This window comes from Cyprinodon variegatus, unplaced genomic scaffold, assembly GCF_000732505.1.
Source record: "Cyprinodon variegatus isolate N-32 unplaced genomic scaffold, C_variegatus-1.0 Scaffold509, whole genome shotgun sequence".
Classification (NCBI taxonomy): Eukaryota; Metazoa; Chordata; class Actinopteri; order Cyprinodontiformes; family Cyprinodontidae; genus Cyprinodon; species Cyprinodon variegatus.
Window position 1 is genome coordinate 565549 of NW_015150962.1, and position 20500 is coordinate 586048.

Below are 20500 nucleotides of genomic sequence, written 5' to 3' on the forward strand. Positions count from 1 at the left end.
TACAGAAAATGGTAATTATAGCTCATTTAAAAAATGTAAAAATTCTAAATTATGAATGTATATTGACTTAATAAGAAATAGAATTTTAATTAAACCTAATTGAATAGAAATTTCAACTCATGCAGCTCTCTTAATATTTTTGAATCCCTTGCCCTGTTTTTTTATTTCATGCTTTTCTAGGCCCCTATGAAAACATTCGGGCCACCTCCTGGCCCCCTGGTACATTTGGCCTTGAACCGCCACTGCCAATTCCTAAAAAGAGAAAAAAAGAAAAGAAAAAAAAGAAAAGAAATAAAGCAAAAGCACCCAAACATTTCATAAGTGCCTGTGTGTGGCGCTGTGTGGTAGACAAACTGTGTTGTGATGCTCTTATTTGGCCATCAAGGGGAGTTGACGCATCGTGGAAAAGCAGTAAGCTCCACTCACTCTTTCTATGCTGTTCTCAAAACAAGCGTGTTTGATTGGGTTTTTTTTTTTCTTATAATTCTTATTTACTATTTGTTTTTTTAAGTAAACTAAAATAAAAACATAAATGAAAAAACCACATCAGATCAAGTCTCACTTATAAAATGATACATTATAGGACCACCGCGCTGTTATGTGTGTGTGGACAGCAATCCAACGTTGGACGTCCCAAAGTCCCGATGAAACAAAGAGGTTTATCCCGCAGACGCGGCTCCGCCCTAAGCCCCGCCCCCTGCTGCTGGTTATTGCTCAGCCTGCGGCGTCGCGCGGCGCTGATTGGAGCGCCTCCTCGTCAATGAGCGTCTGTTGTTCACGCTGCTCGCCTGAGAGCAGGCGCGCCTGTGACAGTGGACCGCATTGATTCATGCCTTAGTGGAGTCTCGTTTCTGCTTTTGGGAAACAATTAATGCGACCAGACAAGAGCGCATGAAGGTATGTTCACACGGTTTGCTCAGGGGAAAACGGGCCTCATGTTTATTTGGGTTTTTTTCCCCCCAGCTTTTTATTTAAAAAACTGTAATTACACGCTGGTCTCATAATTTAATTTCCTTTTTGTACGGTAAGTGATTTTGCAATTTTGTTAAACTTTCAGGAAATACAAGTGATGTAGGCTATATATATATATATTTATTTATATAAGTTATAGTATATATGGTTAATCAAAATGGTCTATAACATGATGGGTTTTTTGCTCAGTTCTATTTTGGCGTATAATAGTGAGCACTGGAGCGATACTGATTTAGTATTGATTTTGCCATTTTCACTGCAGGTTGCCTATAGATGATAGCTAATGCAATGTATTGATGAGATCTGTGTCACTTTGCAATTGAACTGAATTACACTGTTTTGGAAATAATGATTGGCCCATGTGTCAGACAAAGGCCACATCGGCAGGTGGATCCACTGCTGCTACTCAATGGTCATGTGTATTGAAACACACTCATTATCAGCATGGATCTCCTGATCTTATTAGAAGGATTAGACCCTGACATATCTCTTTACATCTGGAATTATTATATTTAAAGAGAAATAGTAGAAAAAATGGCACATGAAACCATAAAATATGTCTGGTGACAGTTTTCTTTCTCACCCTGTCATTCATTGAATAAATCAAATAGTTTATTTGCATATCTCTGATTTTTAACTCTGATCTGAGCATCTTATTGCATATATGAACAATTATTAATGTATTGTAAGTAACCTGCCAGGCTTTACTTATGCAAACTGCAAAACTGCCATTTAAAAGCATGTGGGCTTCAAAGTGGGTTTCAGCAATTTACTTCAGAGTGACTATTCCCATGGTGCGGCTATCCTTGGAATGCTGAAAAGATTTTCCATGGTAGCTGATTTATAAGCCATGATATCGGGTATCATTGGAGGGACTTATGGCCAAGAGCTACAATGCACAGTGATGTTTACACTGACATAAAAGAATGTTATTGGGTAAGACGGAGGACCACCCTCAAGATACATACATACAAGCGGGTAGATGAATTCAAACTCTTAATTTGTTGTGTATGTGTGGTGAGCCTAAGAAAGCCCCGAGGAATTTTGAAGAGTCAGAGAATGTACTTGGGATGCTTTCGTAAGAAAAAAAAATCTTGTAAACTGCATGGTTGTAAGACAAAGTCGGAGTTTCTTAGATAACTAAAACAAGGGCAATTGGCTTTAATACTATTTTCTAAGATGAAACATGGCGTTAAGATATTTTTATAAATAAAGATGTGTGTGATGTTTTCTGGGTCATTTTTATTTTTTTTTAACTACAGCTGGACAATATGGCTAAAATATACATCATGATAACATTTCCTTAATTCTGTTAATACGATATAACTTTGATATTGATAAAAAAAAAAAATTAAATCCTCAGAGAGACCATCAAGAATGCTCACAACAGATGCTTGTACAAATGTATTACAAATATCTGTTATGTTTATAAAAAACCTCCTGCATAACATTTCGTAAATATATAAACATTTTGCTTTTAAGAAAAAAAAAAACTTGTCTGTCAATATGCTCTGTCCAGAACTCCTCATTTTGAAAAGTTAAAATTTTTTTAAAAGTCTTTTTAAGGAGCCTTTTGCTATCTGATTATTTATTGATCAAAAATATGTTATACAGAATAATCGATTTACAAATTAATCATTAGTTGCAGCCCTAAATAAAACTTTAATGTTCTAGGAATTGGACTAAATTTTATTGGGATTTTAATTGATATTAAAATGTCAATATATATATGTGTGTATATATGTTAAATAATAAATAAACTAGCTTTGTATTATTTATTTCCCCATTGTCCTACGTAAAGGTAAATCAATATTTCCATCAAGTCTTACCAGCTTTACCAGCTGTACCTCACTGTTGGGGGTAAAAAAAGTAATATATAGAAAACATTTGTCATGATTTTTTCTTGGGAATCTGTCCTAAAGGCCAATATCTCATGTGATATTTGGAGCTCTCCAGTTGCTCTAAAGTTACGATGCACGGCTTTATGCCTTGTCATCAATTAAAATCCTACCAACATACATTTCATTTTAAATTTGTTAAATAAAAAACGTCCCTAGACCTGTACTTTTCCAATGATCTGTATAACATATATTTTCAAGCAGATTTCAGCTCACATTACACATTCCTGTTAAGGAATAAATACAATATGGGAAAATACTGTGTTAAGTAAGGTGTCCTCACAACCTATTGCAGTATAAAAACAAGGCGTGTGCTTTGAGCGATAAGCTGAATATAATCAGGGGTCAGTTATCTGACCTCACAGCTGACACAGTTTACATTCAGGGGAGTAGACGGATTCAAAGTTTTTGACCTAACAATGACTCTATCACACCTTTTTCTAAGGGGGGACATTTGAGACAACTGTTTTATGTTTCTTATGCTTTCATAGATGAGGTCAGATGTGTGATGTATGTGTCATGTCTGGCTTTTCTGGCCACAAAGGACATAGCAGATGAATCATACAATAAATAAGATAAAGAGCCCAGTGATGTCAATGTAAAATGGAAAAAAAAAAAATAAGAAAATACACCAAAAGCTAACATACATTAGCCTAAAGATCTACAGTATGGCTTTTTTATTCACATTTGAGACAGAATAAAACAGACAACTGTCCCTTGTCCCTCTGCGACTAAATGTGCTGATATGCTAATGGCTTCCTGTTTATTACGCTGAGCACAACCCTGTGAGGCCACAGATGGGACCCCCAAGTCTTGTTGTAAATTACTTCCGTACCACTCACTACAAACTCACAAGAAGAAGGAAAATCTATTGGCAGTGCTGAACACAAATACATCCCTAGTTCAACAAACTGTTCCTGATTCATCGTTTTTAAAGATATTTTTAAAATAATGGAATTTTCCGTTTCATTCTTTTATTTTCCGTCTTTCTCACCTCAGGTAGAGACGATGAATGTGGAGGCTCTAAGCCGAGCAGAGCTTCTGACCCTCCTCAGTATCCTGGAGGGAGAACTGGAGGCTCAGGATGTAGTCATACACACCCTCAGAGTAAGTTTGGAAAAACTTTGTACAAACCACCACACTTGTTCCATATTTAGGAATGAATGTACTTGAATAAGACCATAAAATAGCTGGTACTGTCATTGCCATCTGAGCAGTCCATTAAATAAAACACCAATTAGTGCTTAAGCTTTCTCTTTATAATGCTTGGAAGAATGTGAGCCAACTGGGAGGGGATGTGTAAACAGGAACCAGAGGAAACAGAGATTTTGAAGACAATGGAACGGGGGCCATTCTTGTTTCCAAATCCTTTTAATCACTTAGGCAACAGTATTATTACAGGTCAGACCAGTCTGTAGGACTATTTAGATGTTCACACGAATATGTTTGTTGCCATCCAGTCATATCTGATCAGGTTTTATAATGTCTTAAGGGGAAAACTGTTTTCCCCAAAGTTATAAGCTTTATATCCTTTATGGATATGTTAACTATTGTTTTGTTTTACGTAACACTCTGAACCCTTTTTCATATATATTTTCAAAGGTACACCATTGAACAATAAAACACACCAGAATCAGATCAAAAAGGTTAGATCCCTGTGAGACCACAGGACTCTAGTTAGTTGAAGGATACAAACAATATTTGTGTCATACAGCCTTCCTATTCAAGCAGACTGTGGAGCAGACAGTGAGGCAAACATTAGGCCGTTGTTTCCATAGAATAGCCATTTGTTTTTGTAGTTCAACATAATTCCTTACAACCGAATTTCATCTTTTATGTCAAGCAAAAGTTTAGTTTCCTTTGATACAGCTAATGAGCAGTTGAGAGCCACAAATGAAGGAAGGACAATAATCTATGCCCCAAACTGATTACCTAAATTCTAGTTATTTTTGTGATTTTAAAACCTTTGTATACATTGATATAGCAGAGGTAGGGAATCCTGGTGTAGAAATGAAAAAGACTCTAGATATTATACCAAATATTAAAAAAAAAAAAACCCACTGGACTTTGTTTTCCAAGTTTGAAGACGTTTTGCTTCCCATTCAGGAAGCTTTCTCAATTCAAAATGTCTGGAGTAGTGTTTGGGTTCCAGGCTTATAGAATGGTCCAAATAAACAAAAGCCTTGTTATGGCTTAGAAAACATGCAAACTGAACCAAGACGTATTGCATTGTCAGCTCCACAGCACAGACTAATGTTTAAAACAGGAAACATCTACGTTGCAGGACACCTGCCCTCGAGGATTTGAGTTTGAGGCCTCCAGTTTAAAGCTTTCTGGTTAAGTGAACAAGATGAAGAAAAAATACACAGGGTTTTTACTTTATATTCTTACCCACCTCTGGATACCGGACCAGCCCATGCCTACATCAAAACCTTCCAAAAGCCATTTTGTCTGTATCCAGCTGAGCTTGGAATGCGTAACACAGGCTTTAAACGTGTCTAAAGAAGTAATAACATGGTGTGCTTACTGTGTGGGTAGAGCTGACCCAGTCAGCATGTGAATGCTGTCAGTTTGGACAGCTTAACTCACCAAGGGTTGCATTTCTAGGACGTAACTCAGCAACAATCTCTACGCCATCCTCTGATAAAGGACTGTCTCTCCAGTTGTTCCTAAACCTTTCATTGAGCTCTGTGGAGCCCTTTCACGCGAGCTGAAGTGAAAGAGCACAGCTTTCCCTCAAGAACAATGCTTTTCAGTGTGTGTGACTGGTCCAATTAGCTCTCTCCAATCCTGCTGGCTTCTTTTTCACACTCACAACAAACTGCAGCTGTCCTGAGTCAATTCCAGCCCCAAAAGACGTTAATACTTTATCTAAAAGTTGTGATGACTGAAGTTAAAGGGAGGAAATATGTATATTGTTTATATGTTTTAAGACAGTGATCCAGAAGGCTCTGCAATTTTAATTATATAAGAATCTCATTTCAATGGAATGACAGAAACCACACCAACAAAACTCTCTGAAATCTGAAGCATGCAGTGTTTGATATTCACTGAGGCATATTATCAAGACAAGTGCACTGTACTGTTCTTCTGTTTTTCTCCTTTTCTATTACTTAAACACTACGACACTTTCTGTGTAGGGGGCACTTTTCTTGTTTAACCATAACCCCTCTGTTTAGTATTTACTGAGAAGAGGGTGAAATGTGTTGTTGGCTCAAATCGCTGTTTTCCCTTCTATCCACTGGGAGCCAGTGCAGCAAACTGCTTCCTGGTCATTGCAGAAATAGTTAGTGTGTAGAGGAAAGCTCAAGGGTAACAAGGAGAGCTAATCTAAAATGAAATGCCATATCTGATCACCAATTAGGGGCTTGTGACATTATAAGACTGGGAAGTTGATCAGTATCTATGTGTGAGCTGAGATGCCATTACCTCTGGGACTTGTCTCTACAGATTCTCAAATGAACTGCTTCCAGCTCTGACTTCTTAGGCAACAGAGTAGCAGTTTTTCTAGAGGGAGAATTCCTGTGAACTTACACCATGCAGTTCCTGCATTCCAAGAGGTGTGGCGTATCTTTTTAAGCTGACAATTGTCCTTATCTGTTGAGATCTAGAGCTATTATTATCCTTAGTAAAATCCACTACAGACAGAGTTTCTGTTGCTCAAAGAAAAAGTAAATTAAAGGTTTAATAGTATAAGTTTATAAGCTTGCATACTGTACACTCATTACTGCTATATTAATAAATATTTGACTTTATTTCTCAATAATAATACTAAAATTTGAATTTCTTGCATTGGACTAAAAATCTACCATAAAACTTCAAAGATAAACAACAAGAACTAAGCACACATTCATACATTTATTTTAGACTTTCTCTAGTCTGTTGAAGTCAAAATTATAAATACAGGCTAAACAATATACACAACCAAACTTAATTAATATGCAGCAATTATATGATTTTAATCTGAATGATACCCTTCAACCATTTTGATTATTTGTGTGATGATAATGTTTGTTTGGACAGTAATCCCCCGCTGAGCTGACCAAGCTCAGGACCCAACCCCTTAAAACACTATGCACTGCATGATACAGTGTTTACTGTTTTTGCGGCTGGGCACAGAGTTGATATCATGACTCCCACTTCGCTTCTACCACAATGACACCAATATAGTAATGACCAAGACTAGGGACCACCCAGAGATCCCCAGAGATCCCATGTCCCCACACCCTCACATAATCAAACACCGGCCACCACTCCCACTGGACCACCAGCGGGGCCAGGGACACTGGGGAGGCACCCTTTACCAAGTGGACAGACAGCCGGGGCAGATCCTTAGCTGCCCAGAACCTGCTCACACCTTTATACTGTACCAAAACAGAGCATAGGGGTTTACAGCCCATCTCCGCCTCAGTTCTACCACTAGCAGAATTCCCACCACTCACACCTCCATGTTAGACATCACCACCTCTCAGCATCACCTTAATGCTTAATACATCTAGAAACTGCATCACCCTAATTCCAGCATTCTCACTGACCTCAATGTCAAGGCCACCAAGTACATACCCCCTATGCCACTGACAAGGGATGTGGGAAAAAAGTGATTCAGCAATATTTCGTAATTTTCAGCTGCTCACTATAATATCAATCTTTCAATTTCTAATAGCAATAAAAATAATATAAAACATTTTTTTACCTAAAAACAATGGGGGTAAGTGGGCTACCTCTGCATCGCCACTCTGGTTGATATCGCCATGAAGCCCTTTTGCTGTGCAGCACAGCACCATACTGTGGTTGAGGCAGTAAAAATGGAAAACGTGGACTGACTCAAACCCCAAAAAAGATAGATACTAAAATAACTGAATGATCAAAACCTTCTGATGACTTGCTTCTTGTCTATCTATATATTTCATTTTGATAGCTGGCTTAAATATTGCAATATTTAGTGATTTGCAATATCGTGATAATATCATATTGTGACCCAGGTATCATGACATTTATCATACTGCAATCCATACCAACACTCAGCACTTCCACTGATTGATTTGTTTTATTTTTAGAGACAAAACCCATTTAGTCGTTTTATGTTTGTTTCTATAAATCGGACATTCTTTCCATGGAAACACAAACTGACATCAGATTTTTAAAAATAAATTGTTTTGAAACTCTTTATTCTTCCAGTTCTTAACTGTTGTTTTTGTCTTTGCGCTTCCTAGAACTGCAATAAAGGTGTTGCATCTGTTTGTTTCCAAATCCACTATAGTGATGTCACCAAAAAGGCAAAGTAATGAGCAGATTGGGACTGTGAATTCTGAGCATGTGGTTTTTCTTCACATACCCTTATCTAAAAGCCTGAGACAGCTGGACAGTGCCAGGGTGAATGTAATACTGATATGTTTGTGCTAGTTTTCTAACAAACATATTTTTAACATTCTTTGTTGGATTATACCTGAATTTATTGGGGGGTATTGGGTGTTGCACTTTATATGGGGCCCGACCAGATAATGTTGCTTATGGGCCTATTGTTGTGTCGTTATGCCATTGATCTAAGTGTACAGTATATCATCTGACCAAATTGTTAGTCTCACATGAAGACACATTGCTAAGGATATTGAGGAGCAACTAAGGCTTGATTAATATCAATAGAAAATATTTCCATTAGAATGATCTATAATTTCACTGAACTTTGATCTAGAACTACACAGATGTCTGGTGGATTTAGGCAGAGTTAGGATTTAACCACTCATCCTGTCACTGTCAAGCTAATCAAGGCTGGTGGTAGGGCTGACCTATTTTTAAAAGCTAAAGGTGACATTTGAATAGAGTTACTTACAATTTAAGTTCAGTTATTTCCCTGGGTCCATATTTACATACACAAACAAAACTCTAATTCATAATTATTGATATTGGCTTATATTAAAGGCTTCTACTGTATCATGATGTATTTACACTTGGAACACCCTAAGAACCATCAAGACTAAAGCACATCATAAACTGGAAACTACTGGAAAACCTCTGTCTATGCAAACAATTAAAGGGGAGTTAAATCAGCAGGGAGTGAGAGGATGCTGACTAACAAAAAAGAAAAAATCATCCAGGCGTGACTGAGGCTTACAGCCAAATGCCTTTAGGAGGAAAGTTTTATGGTCAGTTGAAAGAGACTAAGCGTTTCTACCACAATGACAATAAGGATGTTTGGAGCAATCAATACAATGCATTTAAATGTAAGAAATGTGCAGAACTGTTAAGCAGGGTGATGGCAGCATTGTTCCCTGGGGCCGAACAGATGCATTACACAAAGCACAAGAAACACAAATGCTACATTTTGTTTTCTACCAGAACAGTGAGCCTAAATGCACTGAATAAAGCAGGCCAAAATGAACTTTAAAATTAGGTTGTCCTAAACCCCTAACCTAAATGTACAGAGCACTGTAAAATCTCACTAAAGCATTTTTAACCTGTGGTGATGAAACAAAAAATCTTGAAAAAAATGCATGTTGTTTTATTAGTTTACCACAAACAGAACAAACTGGTGTTATTTTTTCTAAACACTTTAAACACATGCTTTTCAGACGGATCTGATTTATATACCACTGTTTGACAGATGAGTTAACTCGGTTTGGTTTAGCTTAGAAACACGTTTTGTGTGGTCAAACTTTTCCTTTCCTTCTCAGCAGGGCACTTTTTTTTGTTGTTCCACATGATGTCATGTCCTTTGGTCCTAAAATGTTTTGTCTATTTTTGCAGGCTGACATGTTTTCCTGCCTCCATAAACAAAAGGGCCTGGCAGGAGTGGGTTGCTCCGATAAGACTGTGTACTTTATAACTACTCAAGAGGCAAAGCCCAATTTGGACATGTTGTTCATAACTAAAGAAAGAGCAGAAGGCATCAGACAGCTTCCTTTTAAAGCATTGTAACTGGTCCCTATCATTGAACCACTTATACAGTATAAGGCAACACATCTGATACGGTGCAAATTAATTTATGAGGAAAATATACTTAGTATGTGCTCATTGTGTGTTTTTATCACAACCCATGTTGCCTAGACCCAGTTTGAAAACAAAGACAGTCTTTAATGTTTAATTTAAGGTGGTTAGTGATGAAATACTGATTTCCTATGAAGGTTTACCCCGGTGCTATATCAATGAATTGCCTGACAGTTTAATATTTGACTCCTGCAGATAAATCAGAGCACTTCCTTGTTCCGCCCAGCGATACTACATGTTATGCCCCTCTGAAGGCGATGTTTGTGCAAAGGCTGACAAGCTACTTCAGTGTTTCAGCACAAACTGCTTTTTCATGCAGTTAAACATTACTTTGAGATGTTTGGTTTGTGCTTTGCGGCTGTCGAAGTGCCATCTGTGGTTAATGTGTGGGAGGCAGGTGCGGGGGATATGGTTTGAGTCTTAAACACACAGCTGATTAGGTTTTATAAAACAACAGGCTGTAATCTCGGTTCTGTCTTTCTGCGGCTCATTCAAATGTTATTTAGAGACTGTAATCCGGCTCCCAGGCAAGAACTGTATAAGTGGAACTCTTGCCCCAACAAGTCCCTTTTTATTACAGTTCTAGTTTGCAGACCAAGACAAGTCCTCAACTTAAGACTGAGCTTAATGGTTGTTTAAAACTTGAGCCACAGAGCAATTTTCATCATTTTTATTGTTAGCTAAAAAAGTACAACCTTTTTTTTTTTCTTTTAGATTTCCTTTCACTCAGCCAAGCACACATTTTATAGGTTTAACAGCTATTTTAGATCTTTGCAAGAGGTGGTAATTAATCACCTTTGCAGTGGTAGCTTTTTTCACAAAAAAAGTAAGAATTGATTTTCATTTTAACATTTTCATTGCTTGAGATGTGGAATATTAAAGTCATAGAAATGGGCATTGCACTTTCTATATATTTCTATGCTCCCTGGAATTGCAGTGGCAATCCATTAAATGTTCGATATACTATGTTGGAAAGTTCTTTTTCAAATTTTCTCCCTAAATAATCTATGACTTTATTATTTTCAGTGGTAGCAAAGAGCTGATGCTGTCAATTATGTTGTTGTTGTCGTTTATTTTCATGTAAAAAAAAAAACTAGTGATCTTTTTCTCTTTTTTGTTTCTTTTTTTGTGTGTGTGTGTCCTGTCTAGCCAATATAGATTTGGCAATATATTTCCAGTATGACTGCTGCCATAAAGTTCTGCTTGATACTTTTATAGAACGTTTCATTGAAATAATAAGTATTGTTAATGTAAAACTGATCTTTTTTCATACCTGTGCTGATAGGTCAGTTCTACAATATTTATTCACTATTTACTTTTATTGTTTTGATTAATCACTGAGATATTTGATATTAAAAATATATATTGAACTACTGGAGGAGGAATGCTTGTGATTTAATGATTTTTCTTTGGCTTTTTTAAGGATATTTATTTTTCTATTAGTATTTTATCAGAAGTATGTTTTAGAATATATATTAAACCAGATCTTTGTTGGTTAGAGTAGTGCATGTAGACTTAAGGTTGAGAATATTGTTCAGATGAATAAAAAATGACCAAATAGACTGGATTAATTCAAAATATATTCAAGTGTTTGGGTTGCCAATCAAAGTCAAGACCTTCGTGCAATGTAGCAAGGCTTTCCCATATTTTTTGACTAAGCTTGAGTTGTTTTTTAAGGGATAACCCAGAAGACCTGGAGTCATGACTTCACAAAAGGTTGTTCTGAATACATATGCACAAAATCTTTTTTTAACATTTTTATTTGTTAAAAAACAAAACAACTTTTTTCTTTCCCTTTGAGATTAGGTGCTACTTTGTGTTGGTAGATAACATGCAGTGCATTTAAAGGGCAGTGGTTGTAACGTGACAAACTGTGATCAGTTCAAGGGGTGCAGGAGATGTAACTGGCTGTATTGAGTTTTTCTAAAAACACAGCAGACTAACATTGTTGCACAAGCAGTGCACTGATTACTTTGCATCACCTTATGTGATGTCCATGAATTTGACAATAACATGTTACAAACTGCAAATATTTTAAGGGAGGGAATTCTGACTTTGGTGAGATGCTGTATGAGAATGTCCATTGTTCTTTTGTAATGGTAATAGCTGACTCAGAGGGAAAGGTTTGGATTTGTAATTGGAGAACTGCAAGCGCTACCTTTTGCAGCTGGGGTGTTGTTCATGTTCACCGCTGACTTCATTGTGATTCATTTTAGGAACTCACTTAAGAAATTCAATTCTGTGGCTCAAAACACCTAGTGTATCCCCCAGAGCTTCAGGTGACTCAACAAGTTTTCCAGTGGAAATTAATATTTTAACTTTTGCTCTAGGAATGCAGTAGAGGCTGACATGCCCAAGCACATGAAATTCAAATTCAACATTATCCACGATACAAGAATACAGCAGTAAATATTTCTTATGCAATATGTTATTTCCCACAAATGGCTACAAACATCAGCTGTTGGGCAGGGATGAGAGCTTGACTGCTGCCAGGGTTGGCTTGTCTTGCCCTGTCATAAAGGAAAGCACACCCTGTCATTATGATCAGACCTATCCTGACTGGGCCTCTGTACGCATTTAGAGTGCAATATTTAATGGCCTATTTAAAGCCTGCGGTGCAAACCCTGCTAACATAGGAGAGTGTACATTTGTTGTTCTGCAGGTCTATTGCAAATTAAGATACGCATAAACAGGATAATCTTCATGCTTTGAAGTATACCTAATTAGATCTGGAGGCAATGTGTCATATTACAAAAGATGAGTGCAGGTTCTGTTAAGTTTTCTTAGGCAAATTGCCATCATTTTAGCTCCCAAAAAAAAATAAGCCTTGTATACACCATCACTGCTCTGAGCTCTCTCAGATTGTCTGTGTGTTAAAATGAGACAACCTGAGAAACGAGATGTTCTGGCTGAAAAGCAGAGCGTCGTTTGGCTTGTGGACCAGAGATTCTGCTGAAGACTGCATAAAATAAAATTTAAAGGTGTCCTGGTGTCAAATGGTGCGAACTCTTCCGGGTGTGCTTTAATCAACCAGACCAAAAACTGACCCCCAATGCCCCCAGAACTCAAACCAACGAACTGTTGTGCAGCTAATGAGACCCCCTGATGACACTGTGACCAGGTTGGAGGTCAATGAGGCCCCATGATGTATCCATTAAAAACTACTTTAACATATGTGCAGGAAAACTTTAGATTTAATTGGGATTTTGTTATCATATTACCGTGTTTGACTTGAAACCCTTTTTTTTTTGGTGATAAAATGTTACCATTTTATAAGCAGACATTTGTGTCTGTTAGTAAAATAGGGATTTAAAGTCCTTAACCCCTGCATCCCCAGAGAGGAGTTAACATCTGCCCCTTGTGGGGGTGGAACAGCAGCGCCTCATCTCTTTGTGTTTGGGTTGACAGGAACAGCCATCTGCTTGCTCTCCTGATGATAACAGCACCCAGTACAGACTTCCTGCATACAAATGAACAAACAGATGCCTGAACACCTTGTTTTTATTATTATTATCTGTCCTCCTAAAACTAAAATCAAAATAAATGCAATCAGAACAAAAACATGTGACTTTCGAGAATCACATGTAATAGTAACCAATCTATAATTTCTCACCCACAGTTCAACCTACTATTGTTTGTTTTTTTAATTATTATAGGGATTTTCTAAAGCGTTATTTAGATGAGATAAAATATATGCTACAAAACATAAGTGGACACGTACTGCTGGTATCGAGCAATCTATCAAAAGGAAGCTGAACAGCGATTTTTTTCATAATGTTGTTTTGTGTTTTTCGTTGTTTGCATCTTTTTGATTGCATTTCTTTCCTCGACCACTACAACACATTTTAGGAGGATGTGGCAACACTGCCTGAATTTTAGAACAAAATGACACAGTCGGACACGTCAGTGGCTTTTGAGGTGTACTCAATGAAACTGCTGTACTTTAGACAGTTTAAACTGTCGAATTTATCTCCCTGCTATAATGACTGCATATCTTAGCCAATCATTCCGATTCTTGTACCTTTTGTTATGTCATCTGTTCATAAGAAATAAACACATACAGTTTGGGAACCCCCACATCTTTCCAGACATTACACAAAGTACCTTATTTTACGTTTTTTTTTTTTGTTTCCATATACATTTATAGGCGCAACATCGAGATGAGTTTGTCCAAGACCGTTATGGCCAGTATGACCTCAGCGACCCATACCTGGCCCTGCAGCGGGACGACGAAGCCTCAGAGCGACAGAACACGCTCCGGCAACCCAACGCACATCCGCACGGCCGGGCGGTGAGCCCAAACCCTTTGGCTGTCCTAAAACTAGTCATGACTCACTGCAAGAGGATGCAGGAGAGGATGATGGGACAGCTGGCTGCTGCCGAGAACCGACACAGAAGGGTAAATGGAAAATTCTTCCCATATTCAGACACTAGTCCTTCTTAGATTAAAACACTTTGAGTTTGCAATACTGCCAACGTAACATAAAGGAGACATTTGTGCACTAGATTTGTTCAATAACTTTGTGCATATTGGATAGTTTATGGTTTAGTGGAGGTTTTGTCTTGTTTACACAGCAGAGCTAATCTTTGTCGGAGTGAATAAGTCATTAACCTTTAGACTGCCTAATTCATTTTCCAACCAGATATGATGCAGATCATATTTAGGGTTTTTTTTAAGAACCCTGGGAACAATATTTTTAATGCTTTGGTCTCAACACTGAGACATTTCACTGTCCTCTTACCTCTTAAATATTGAATTAGATTGAATCACTTTCATTTTGGCTACATAAGAAAACCTGGGTACATATTAATGCCCAATATTTTGAATATTTCTTGTCTGTCATTATTCAGATGATTGCTGATCTGGAGGTGGAGAAACAACGGTACGCCCATGAGTCTGCTCGCCGTGCTGACTATGTCTTCGTATTAGAGACAGAAAGAGAAAAGATGCTGCAGGAGGTGTGTGACATGCAAAGCTTAATGAATGCTGCAACAACATCCATGTCAGTGACATGGAAAAAATACATTTTTCTTAAGCATTCTTAAACATTTTTATGTTTCGGTACATTACCACCCTGAATTTGTTGTTATTTTTTACCATGTTTTTATGAAAAAGAGCAGCCCAAAGTACCAAATAACTGTGAAGTTGGAGGATAGTGATTTATAGTGCAAATCTAAAAAGTGCAGCATGCATTTACATTCAGCCTCCTTACTGTGATAGAGCACCCTTCAATGAAACTAATGTAATCCGATACCTTTGAAAGTGACTTTATAATAGATTGTATTTATCAGGATCTAATTTAAGCTAAATTTCTCTTTTCAGATTGGGTTTTATTAATTGGTGTTTTAAATATCAACTTCTCTTCAATTATGGGGGTGGGCTTTTCTTTGGAGTGAATGCATTTCTATTTGTCTGTATGGACATGAGCGAGCTTTTGTATTGGGTTCAAAGTGTAGACCATGTGATCTGTAAATCATCTATTTCAAAAGAAATCTCAAAAAAAGAAAATTGAAAAAAACAGTTTGAAAAAAATATTAAGAATTACAAAAAACAAAAAAAATTACAAAAATAATTTGAAAAAGATAAACTCTAAGGGGGGAATTAAGAAGTATTTAAAATTTCATTTCTGGATTGGATTTTGTTTTTCAATTTTCATTTAGAAAATGCATTCTTTATTTTCAACAATAATGGAATGAAATTCACGCTATACTGGGTCAGCAGATTTTGACCACTTCAGTGACTACTTTGAAATTAAATAAGTTTCACTTTAGGTAATTAGATCAAAGAGTTTTCATGTGCTTGAATTGTTAAGTAAAATATCTGAATCCAACTGAGACAAATTCACAAATTGAGAAGATTGTCGTTCAAAGGCAATTTCCATCAAATCTTACTCGGGTTGAGATAATTTTCACTGAAGAATTAAGAATTTTATTTTCACTATATTCTGTACATTTTATGTTCATTAACTAAAAGGAATCTAAAAAATGTTTCTTACCGATTCCACTTTATTAAAATTAAAATCAAATTTCATGTTCAATCTCAAATGTTTATCTTTACTCTGTACCAGAAAAGAAAAAGTAAAACACTCCCAACATCTTTTTTGGGTGACACTAATAGTCCCTCTTAGATAAGAGATGCATTTATACACCTTTTAGATTCCAGCTTTAAAATTCTTTTGAAAATCACTGGTTTGTGATGCTTAAAACTTGTGTTGATCTATTAGAAAAAGCCCCACTATAATACTTCCTGGTTGTAATGTGACAAAACATGGAAAAAGTTGAACAAAGAGGTGAGAGTCCTACATCTGCTGAAGAGGATTCTGTTCCTGTCTCATGTGACTGTCTGCACTGTGTTCTTCCTTAGTGTCCATTCTGTGATTTAAAACAAAATGACAGAGTAGGGAAGCTACACAGGCAGCTCCTCTGTGTAACGCAGTAGGGTGGAGAGGGCATGGCCTTTATATAATTTACACACACACACAGACTGGATGTAAAAGCCCAGAACTGTTCCATGGGAAACAGATGAGGAAAAGGCTATTGTTTAGTTGTCCTGCAGCCATGGTGCTTTATGGCCTCAGGAAATCTGAGATAAAGGATGTTAATGTCTAATGCAAGGTCAGCTGGCAAACACACACTGTGAGCACACAATTGCACAAGGGCCTTATGTAACACAGCATCCCTTAGCATCTTCCAGGGGCTCTCCTGCCTTTTGGTGTTATGTTTTTTTTTTTTTTTTGTTTGTTTAGTTTTTGTTTTTTCAAAGACTTGGTTTATTTCATCACCTCCAACTTCCTTTAATGCTCAAAAAAGTTATATCAAGACTACATTTCTTAGTAGCCTGATGGAAAGGTTACTTCATAAGGATACCATGCCAGATCATTATTAAAAAATGTTTAAGATTCAAATATGGTTATTTTATAAGAACCACATTTAAAAAGGCCAGCGAAAACTTATATAGAAGCAAGTCTCAAATTCCTACCAAAAATTAAGCATTGCTTTTCTTTTCAGTGTCAGATAAACTATTTAACATTCACACAAATGCACAGGATTCTAGTGAACAGCCGAAATGTATAATATGGTGAATGTATTTTAAAGCACACCTATTATAGAAATAATTAAAGAGAGTGTGTAGTGAAAATGGTTTTATTTGAAAGTATTATCAGTTAATTAAAAAACTTTTGTGTTGTTATACGAGCAGCTCGTTGTTGCCACCTTGTGGTTGAAAGCAGATGATCTGCTTCCATTGATATGTCTGTTTCTCTTGTCTAGCTGGAAGTGGAGCGTGCCACAGTGCAGAGATTGGAGAAGGAAAAGACGCAAGTGGTGAGCAAGGTAGAGGAGTCGCTGTGCCAGCAGCAGCAGCTCTCCTCCAGTCTGACGCTGGAGCTCCAGAAGGCTAGCAGCCAAGCTCAGGAGGAGGCCCAGAAGGTCTCGCAACTCCACATGCTGCTGCAAGAAGAGACCTGCGCACTCGAGAAGCTCCAGCAAGTTCTTGAGTACGAGAAGAGCAGGGTGGCCCAGCTTGAGGCCAGGTCGGAGAAACAGGTGGCTGAGTTTGATGCTGAAAGAGAGCAGATGAAAGCCAGACTAAAAGCAGAGGAGGAGAAGGGCAGGGAGCTTGAAAAACAAGTGAAAGAACTTAGAAAAAGGTTAGCTGAGCCCCAAGAATGTAAAACAGAGGTAAAAGAGGCTGTGACTGAGGTAAAGGAGTCACAGGGTAAGATGGTGTCCATCTCTGTTCAGACTGAACCAGATGGAAAGATCACTCCAAAGTCGGCTACGCTGCCAAAGGTCAATGGTCTGCAGGCTCATAAACAGACAGATCCATTAGCACATGAAGGGAAAGGAGCAGAAAATGGAGTGGATAATGGAGGTGGAGCACTTCTGCATTCCCCTATTCACCCCTTTCCTCATCCTCAGTCTCCCTCTAGCACTGCCTCCTCTTCCCTCTCCTCCTCCCCTGTTTCCTCTCCGGTTCTAGCCAAGCGTCTGGGCAGCCCGGGCTTCCTTCAGTCCTATCAGGCTGGAGTCAACCAACGATTTCAGGCTGCAAGGCACAAGTTTCAGAGTCAGGCCGAACTGGATCAGCAGCAGCACGGTGGACCCCTTTCCCCCAGAGACCTCTCCCCAACCACCGCCTCCACTCCTCCTCCACCAGAACACAGCGCGGCGAAGCAGCTGGCCCGCAACACTGTCACTCAGGTGCTGTCCCGCTTTACCAGCCAGCAGGCTGGAGCGAAGTCGCCAACGATTAACAACTCTCCATTTGGCACAGACTACCGCAATCTGGCAGCATCTCCCACAGGGGGAAGGTCGCCTTCTTCAGGGCCATTATCTCCAGTATTTCGCTCTCCCATTACTCCTCGTTCAGAGAAGACCCATCCTCCTCCAATACCACCTAAAAGGCCCGGCATGAGTCCAACTCCAGGTTCCCCTAATCACTCTGCTCGGACCAGCCTCTTTCCAGAACTGACTGGGAACTGTGGGCACAGCAGCAGCGGGCAGGAGGCATCCAAGGAATCAGACTTGGTCTTATCCTAGGGTCCAATGTCCACTTCTTAGAAACTGTTGAAAAAATCTGCTCCTTTAGTTTCTGATGTTAACTATCCCTCTTAAACTCTAAATTAGCATTCCTGTTACTGTAAAGGTAAAATGCCTTGTAAAAGCATTCATACCATCCAATCTTTTTTCACATTTTGTCTCAATTCAGCTACAATCTTCAATATGTTAAAGGTTGTTCCTGAAATGTTTGATAGGCTGGCACAAAGTAGCACTAGTGCATTATTCCCACAGTGTCAGTCGGTTTCAGAACCTGTTTGTGCTGCAAATAAACCTGCAAGCCTATTTATAGCCTAAGATCGGTCAGATTAGATGGATATCAATGTCAAACAGCTAGTTTTGCCTCAGATTTTGATCTCAAGTTTTTGAGCTTTGACTTGGCCATTCCAGTGCATAAATGTTTAACAAAACATTTCAATAGTTGCGCTGACTGTACCTTCAAGGTCACTTTCCTGCTGGACGATAAACCTCCACCCTTGGTTAAAGCTTTTTGCAGCCTCTAACTGGACTTTGTTCTAAGATTGCTATGTCTTTAAATCTATCCGTCTTATCATTTAATTTCCCTTTTCCATCAATAAACTATTTTGATTCTGAATTTAATTACATCATCTTCCCTATTCCAGTTTTCATCTAATCTGACATGAACATGCTTGTTCTGTCTTATATATATGGACGGGCAAATTTCTCGTTTGCCCTTCAATAACTGTTTTATTTTTTACCCTCTTATCTCTAAAGGCTGGATTGCTGGACTATATAACTAATATTTGTCCTGTCTTCATCTTGGTTACCAGCCTGTCACTTAGGTGGAGGCTAGTTCTATGCATTGTTTCAGTGATGGATGGGCCAGCGACATATTGACAGCCTTAAATATTGTATAATAACGCAACAGTGTGTAAAACTTCTTCACAGCACTGACCTGTCCGCTGTGTTCAGTGGTTTTCACGATGTTGTTTCTTACCTGATGTTTTCTAACAGACCTCTGAGACCTTTGACACAGCTGGATTTATTATGAGACTAATAAACACCAAAGCTGAATCTGTTAACTAATTCTAGAAAAAAGGGATTTACTGGATTTTCTCAATGGTTTCAGATAATGCTTTGCAATTTTGCCAAAATCAACTGTGATTTTTTTTCCTACCAAAATGATTTCATTCTGATTTTCCTCTGCACTAAACAGAAGCATATATATGTTCATTGTTGCATGACTTTATGCTCACTGTCGTGTGGAATATTGTTTACTTCCACTTGCATGCTTGTTATCTGCAACTTAATCTACCCTTCTGTGTGGTTGCATTACCTAAAGGGCTGGAGAAAGTCATTGTCTTTCTCTTGTTGAATGTAATATTACCAAAATTGTGTGCCTCTGCTAGTTTTAAACCGCGTTTTGTAAAATTTTGATTATTTTGCAAATGCAATCAATTCCCCAGCCCCAGTATCAGAGGAAATAGGGGTGAGCACGTTTATAAAAGCCACACCTTTTAAGATTCTTTTGGTAAAAACATTTTAAACTATTTTCCCTTTATCTGTTTCCCAATAATGCTTTACTTTGCATTGGTCTATCACATTAAATCCCAAAACAATACACTTTTTTTTTTTTATATTTTGTTTTATTATTACCTCAAAAGCACAACATGAGAAAAAAATGGGTAAAACTTTTTAAGGAATATAAGAAATTCGCTTATTTGTTTTATTTTTTTCCATTCCTATCACAGCAGTTACTGTAAAAGCTAAATCACAGAATTTTAAGTATTTATGAGTCAAGCATTAAGCCATTATTTTTGTTTGTTTTTACTTAAGGATTTAATTGTTGAAGCTGAAATAAAAAAGGAGTCGTTAATCTATTGGCTAAGGGAGCAGATCAAGTTGTAGCTATTAGAAATTTACATGAAAAATATTTTTTTTATGTTCTTGTGAGTCCCTATGCAAATTTTATGGAGACGGACCACAGTTTTGTATTGTAAATATGTCAAAGTTTTGCTATGAATGATCTTCAGATGCATGTATTGTTATTTTTTTGTTTTATTTTCATTGTCATGGAGACATTTAGGCTTGTTCTGAGCCTATTTTGCACTGCATTGTTCTGTCCT

At 37.8% G+C, this 20500-nt stretch overlaps 1 protein-coding gene across 1 annotated transcript; it reads left to right on the forward strand.

Annotated features, from left to right (window-relative positions):
* Window positions 1–756: 756 nt before the first annotated feature.
* On the forward strand, window positions 757–18605 carry LOC107094837 (CTTNBP2 N-terminal-like protein). The gene is made up of 5 exons (XM_015390699.1): window positions 757–897; window positions 3870–3977; window positions 14002–14253; window positions 14706–14813; window positions 17124–18605. Exons 1-5 carry the CDS (start codon window positions 892–894, stop codon window positions 18393–18395), a joined length of 1746 nt encoding a protein of 581 aa, XP_015246185.1. The 5' UTR covers window positions 757–891; the 3' UTR covers window positions 18396–18605.
* Window positions 18606–20500: the final 1895 nt, after the last annotated feature.

Coding starts and splice junctions, on each gene's coding strand:
- LOC107094837 (XM_015390699.1), top strand. Junction 14,254..14,705: donor CCGAGAACCGACACAGAAGG/GTAAATGGAAAA, acceptor GTCATTATTCAG/ATGATTGCTGATCTGGAGGT. Junction 14,814..17,123: donor GAGAAAAGATGCTGCAGGAG/GTGTGTGACATG, acceptor TCTCTTGTCTAG/CTGGAAGTGGAGCGTGCCAC.